The sequence below is a fragment of the Sesamum indicum genome, linkage group LG11 (genome assembly GCF_000512975.1).
Source record: "Sesamum indicum cultivar Zhongzhi No. 13 linkage group LG11, S_indicum_v1.0, whole genome shotgun sequence".
NCBI classification, from domain to species: domain Eukaryota; kingdom Viridiplantae; phylum Streptophyta; class Magnoliopsida; order Lamiales; family Pedaliaceae; genus Sesamum; species Sesamum indicum.
In genome coordinates, this window is record NC_026155.1 from 7,155,071 (window position 1) to 7,161,412 (window position 6,342).

At 35.7% G+C, this 6,342-nt stretch overlaps 1 protein-coding gene across 1 annotated transcript in view; it reads left to right on the top strand.

The window, feature by feature from the left end:
• LOC105173490 (cellulose synthase A catalytic subunit 3 [UDP-forming]) overlaps positions 3,933 to 6,342 on the top strand; it is a 7,714-nt gene continuing 5,304 nt past the window's right edge. The window contains exons 1-4 of the mRNA XM_011095245.2: positions 3,933 to 4,319; positions 4,789 to 4,908; positions 5,194 to 5,389; positions 6,073 to 6,275. Of these exons, the coding sequence (XP_011093547.2) occupies positions 4,885 to 4,908; positions 5,194 to 5,389; positions 6,073 to 6,275 (423 nt within the window). The 5' untranslated portion in view covers positions 3,933 to 4,319; positions 4,789 to 4,884. The remainder of the gene's footprint in view (positions 4,320 to 4,788; positions 4,909 to 5,193; positions 5,390 to 6,072; positions 6,276 to 6,342) is intronic.

Sequence of the window (6,342 nt, forward strand, 5' to 3'; positions counted from 1 at the left end):
CAACAACAGTCAAGGGCAAATGATGTATGCGCCCATTGCCGTGAGAAAGGGCTTTGGAAAAGAGAGTGCCCCAAACTCCTCTCTGAGCAAGGTAGATTGGTTGTTGAGAATAATATGATTACTAATTGCGCTTATTAGGTTTGGGATATCGCATGTGGAGCTCATATTTGTAATAATTTGCAGGTGCTAAAAAGAATCAAAACACGAGGTGATGCTAAGGTTTGATGATGGCAAGGTCGTTGCTGCTGAAGATGTAGGATGAATCAACTTAGTTAGTAGTGATCACGTTAGCCTAGAATTAAAATAATGTAATTATGTATCTACCATGATTAAAAATATCATTTCTGTTTCATTAGAGACAATTGTGGTTTTGAAATTTTTATTAATAAAAATTACCTTTATTGGATAAAAGATAGATTTTCTCATCTACTGGGTCTACTAAATCTGCAAAGGTCTGATTACTCATGACTACTCAAAATAAATAATCAAGAAAACACACAGAGGTCACATCTCTCAAGATAGGATTAGAAGGTAAGTGGACTTAAGTTTGTATATGAATAATTTGTACAACCTACCAACCTACGAGTCTTGTTTGAAAGGGAAAATGATGAAGAGGCCCTTTTATTGGATAATGTACGTTTGCCAGTGGTCTGTTGGACTTGACCTATTCATACGTATGTGGGCCACAAAATACGCAGGCAAGAGGTGGGTTATCTTACATCATAACTTTTATCGATGATTACTCACGATATGGTTATGTTACCTTGTGAAGTTTTTGAAGCCTTTAGAAGGTTTACAGAGTTCAAACTTGAACTTAAAAACCTAACTGATCGCAAAATTAAAGTCATTCGGTCGGATCGAGGAGACAAATACTCAAGTAGTGAGTTTTTATATTACCTAAAGCAAAATGGTATTATTTCCCAATGGACATGGCTCAGAATGCCTCATTTGAACGGTGTATCTGAAAAGTGGAATTGGACTTTGTTGGATATCGTCTCATCCATGATGAGTTTTGCCAAACTTTTCTTATCTTTTTAGGGGTACGCACTTGAGACGATAATTAAATTATTAAACATGGTGCCATCTAAAACTGTGGCTCAGATGTCATAACAAATATGGCATGGCAAACTTTTACTCTACAAGTACTTGAGAGAGTTGGGTAGCCCTAAATATGTCAAGAGACTAGTGTAGGGGTGTAAATGAGCTTGACTAAAAATTCAAACTCAAGCTCAAGCTCAAGCTCGACGAGTTCAAAACTTTTTCGCTCGAGCTCGAGCTTTTTAAAATTTTATATTTATAATTAAAATAAAAATTATTTTAGAATATTTATTTATTATGGTAGATTGACAATCCCAAGTTATTTTTAACAAAAATATATTCCTGATTTTCTTCAACTATTAGATAATTTAAAAAATCAAAAATTAATATACAATAGAAAATATATATTAATAATAACGAGCATGCTAACTTGTTAATTAAGCTTATTTTTGTATAGAGATTAAATATATAAATTACATATTTTATCATTAGCCAAATTTTAAATATGTGATATTACTTAATAATTATAATATATGGTTAATTTTGAATATAAAGTTGATATAGCATTGAATATGAAGTTAAATATATAAAAAAAATTAAACATATATATATATAATGCAGAAAAGGATCGCGAGCTTATAAGTATAGTATTTTGAGCTCGAGTCGAGCTACAAATCGAGTCTGCTCACTAAACTCACTAGTTGGCTCAACTCGTCTTCCACCCCTAGACTAGTGGAAGAGAAATTAGATTCGAGATCTAGTTTGTGCAGGTTCATTGGTTATCCAAAAGAAACTGCAGGATATTATTTCTATGATCCCTCTGAGTAAAAAGTTTTTGCAATACAATATTCTTGAAAATATGTTTTTCAATAGATACCCAACGTGATGAGTTGCTCCTTGAGGAAGTGAGGCATGTCACTCGAACACAGCGACATCGCCTGCACCTACTGCTCCCACTGATGATATTCAATCCTCCGTAGGTCATATAGAGTATCCCAACCTCGTGAGAGGTATAGGTTTCTAGGTGTGACTAGTGAGTTAGATAGCGATTTAAAGATATACGGAGAAACAATATCAAACATTGATTTGGGAAAGTGGCTTGAGGCCATAAATTTTGAAACGAATTATATGAGTTCAAACCAAGTTTGGATATTGGTGGACCCACCTAAGGGTGTTAAGCACTTTAGGTGTAAATGGGTCTATAAACGTAAGCTTGGAGCTGAAGGCGAGGTAACAACCTTTAAAGTCAAGCTTGTGGCAAAATGTTATACTCAGGGGGTCAACTTTGATGAAATCTATTCACTCGTAGCCATGGCCAAGTCCATTCAAATTATGCTTGCCATAGCTGCATGGTGTGACAATGAATATGGTAGATGGGTGTGAAAATGGCTTTCCTTAATGGGTTCATTGAGGAAGAAATGGATCAGTTGGAGGGTTTTACGACTGTTGGAGAAGAGCATAATGTTTGCCCTCTTCAAAGGTACATCTATGACCTAAAAAAGGCTTTCCAAGGTTGGAATACTCATTTTGATGATTCATCATATGGGTTATGATTTCATAAAAAACGACTTTGACTCTTGTATATACAAGAAAGTCAGTAGGAGTTCTGTTGTGTTTCTAGTGCTATAAGTGGACGACATATTGCTCATTGGGAACGATGTCAAGAGTTGGATGAATTAAAACATGATTGTCCACTCAATTGATCCATGAAAGATTTGGGTGAGGCTTCATACATTCTTGGCATCAAGACCTATAGGAATAGATCTAGAAGTATGTTGGAAATGACCCAAAATGCTTATGTTGAAAAAGTTTTGAAAAGATTCAAAATGAAAAACTTCAAATGAGGGTTCCTTCCCATGGGGCATGGGGTCAAGCTGTCTTAAAGATTCAAATTTTATTTTTTTAAAAACTGTTAAATTTAACATCTTAATCACTTATCTATTCATTCTGAAACTGAACACTTTCAGAAAAGCATAAATTTTTGACACATCCCCTACAAATAGTTGTTAGGTTGGTTGATGTTGTTGTTAGAGTAATTATAAATATTTGATATTGTATAATTAATTTATTTAAAAAAACACGATAAAAATATGGTTGGAGTATTTGGTGAGAAGTTGGGTCCCTTCGGGACAGATGAGAGGTTTCTGTTGAGTGTTTGGCGTAATTAAAGAAAGGGATTATTACACTCTTTTATTTTGAAATTTGGTTTGATTACAACTACTCGTGGTTTGAAAAATTAAATTTAGTACCGCTGATGTTTATTTTCGTTTAATAAATAAGTCCATTTGTTATTCAAAATTTATCGAATTTGATGATATTAATGAAAAAAATCATATAAAAATTCATATTTACTCATAATTGATTTATTACTATTTTATTGCAGAGGCCAAATATTTTTTTAATGACCAACTTAACCTTACACATTTTCGTACATTAATGCATATGAGGAGGTATATTTACCGTTACAATGGTGATTCAGTCACAAAAATTTATTTAACCTGCAATAAATCAATATAAATATCGATTTTCATTCTTTTTTTGTGAATATCGATAAATTTGATAAATTTTAACTAACGAGAATCTGTTTATTGAATGAAAATAAATATAAAAAAAATATTAGACATAAATTTTTAAATTTTAAAAAAATTATAAATAATTACACTAAATTTTACGAGAAGAGGGTCCAAAAAGTTTATAATCACAATTCCCGTCGCCGACAAGAGACAGGATTAATTGGTCTGAGATGTACAAGCATTTGAAGCGCTACAATGACGAACCGTTGGGAGTACCACCCTCATATGCGCACTGTCGGTGGGCTAATTAGAGCAAGCGTCTCCCTCCCCCCCCTCTCTCTCTTCTCCTTTCTCTCTCTACAAACGATGAGCTCACACTCGGCAGCTCCCTCTGTCGTTTTCTCCTCTTACACGCCAAATCACACTAAAATATTGTAATTAGGAAGCGCCCACTCATTAACAGCTAGCTATACATACATTCACTTATATGTCTCTCTAGAGAGAGAAAATAAGAGAGAGAAAGAGAGAGGCCGACAGCCAGTGGCTCTTCTCACTTTGCCCTTCATTTCTCTCATCTCCTCCGTATTTCCCCTTCTGCATTTCTATGTGTGGTCCTTCTTTTTTCATTTGAGGTTCTCTCTGTTTGTCTGCTGTTCGGTTGTATCCGGATCTGTGAGAATCGACCGAGCGTTGGCGGAACTTTAGTTGATTGCAAAGGATATTTAGTACTTCACTTGGCGGAGATTGCAGTAGCGTTTGGATCGCGAGGTGAGTCGTCTGTTGTCGTTTAGTTTGGTTGAAGTCACTGTGGAATGCAACGTGCACGTATGTGTGTATACGTGAGTGTGCGTGCGGTGTTGTGTTGATAGAATTTTGTTCAGTTTTTGTAATTCGTGCAGTGGAATCTAGTGCATTTTTTAGGGATTTTCTAGGGAAGTGAGCTTTAGCGGAGTACTGGGTTGCTTGGTTCAACTTATTTGGGATAATTTAATATTTGCTTAATTTTGGAGTCAAACAAATTAATGTCTGAGGCGTTATTCCATACTTTATACTGAAAATGTGTTGTTGTTGACTGTTGGCAGCGTGATTGGTAGTTTTACATTTTTTCTATTTGCATGTATATCTTCCTCTGTTTTCCTTTGATGTGATTAGTAGATCTGATCTGAGAACTGAGGGAAGTTTAGTGACCTTCTTTTGCTTCTCCGATGAAAGAGTGACGTGGAATCATTATATGCAGGTCTTTCTGTTTTAGCGGCCTTGGGGATGTCAAAATCTGAGTGAGGCTCCTTCGTGGCTGATTGTGAATCCATTGCACCCGGGCAGTTAAGCAACAATGGAATCTGAAGGAGAAACCAAGGTTAGTAGAAGAGTGCTGGTCAATTCATTATGGATGAATGTGGAATCTTTGTGTTTTGATGCTTGATATACTTTTGAAGTTTGAGTTTTTAATGATTTAATCCGGTTTCTGACTCTTTATTGAATTGCTTAATTTTATTTGTTGATGGACACTGGTCTTTTAGCTTTTATTTTTGCTTCAAGTTTGATTTCTGTTGGGTTCAACATGAAATCTGGTAATGAAGTGGTTCTGATTGATTCCGGAATTGGGAGTATTAAATGTCTTTTAACTAAATTATTGTATTAGGGGAAGACCTTGAAGAACATGGGAAGTCAGGTCTGTCAGATCTGTGGTGATAATGTGGGCTTGACTGTTGATGGTGAGCCATTTGTTGCTTGCGATGTCTGTGCATTTCCAGTTTGCAGGCCCTGCTATGAATATGAGAGAAAGGATGGAAATCAGTCTTGCCCTCAGTGCAAAACCAGATATAAGAGACATAAAGGTATACTCAATGCCAATAAAAGTGCTTAATAATTTGACTCTTTCTACTCTCTTTCAACATAAAGCACACTATCTGGAGGAACTATTATCATGCTCTTAGTCTAGTGCTAGCATGAGATAATTGTAATTTAGACTATTGATTGTGGACGGTAATCTTGAGTTGGAGAATTAGGAGGAAAATTTCCAAGGTTATTAAAAGTAAGTCTTCAGGATTTTGTGCTAATATTAGCCCATAACATTGCATTTCATTGAGCACAATGAGATGGCAACCAATTATAACAGCTAGAAGACCCCTTACAGAGATGTGGTTCATGTGAAAGAGGATTTGCCTCAAAAGTGAGAACCAGATCAGATAGGACGGAACTTTGATAATGGATCCCATATGTAATGCCCAAATAGACAAAACTACTTACCGCTTTTCCCTTTCTTTTTATTGAGGTGGGGGGTGGGGTGGGGTTGGGATTCTAACTTTTAACAATCATAGCTCTTCATTTCTTGTTTATTTATTTATTTTTACCCTTTACTTTTTTACACTGGGGTGGGGGGAGTTGTTGGCTACCTTTGTGTGCCTCTCTTCCATCTTTCAATCATAGATATTATTCAGTTACATACTTAACATAGAGTTTTCTGTAGTGTTGCACTCAAAATCTGGTTTTCTGAGAAGAATTTTATACTTGTAAACAGGAAGTCCTGCAATTCATGGTGATGGAGACGAGGATAGTGTTGCTGATGATCTCCATTACTCTGAAAATCATGGTGACAAGCAGAAGATTTCAGAGCGCATGTTGAGCTGGCATATGAATTATGGCCGAGAAGGTGTTGGCGCGCCAAAGTATGATAAGGAGGTCTCTCACAACCACATTCCTTTGCTTACAAATGGAACAGATGTGAGTTTCTATGCTTTATTTGTATATATTGTACTCTCCAGCAGATACTACAAAGTTGGCATCATAA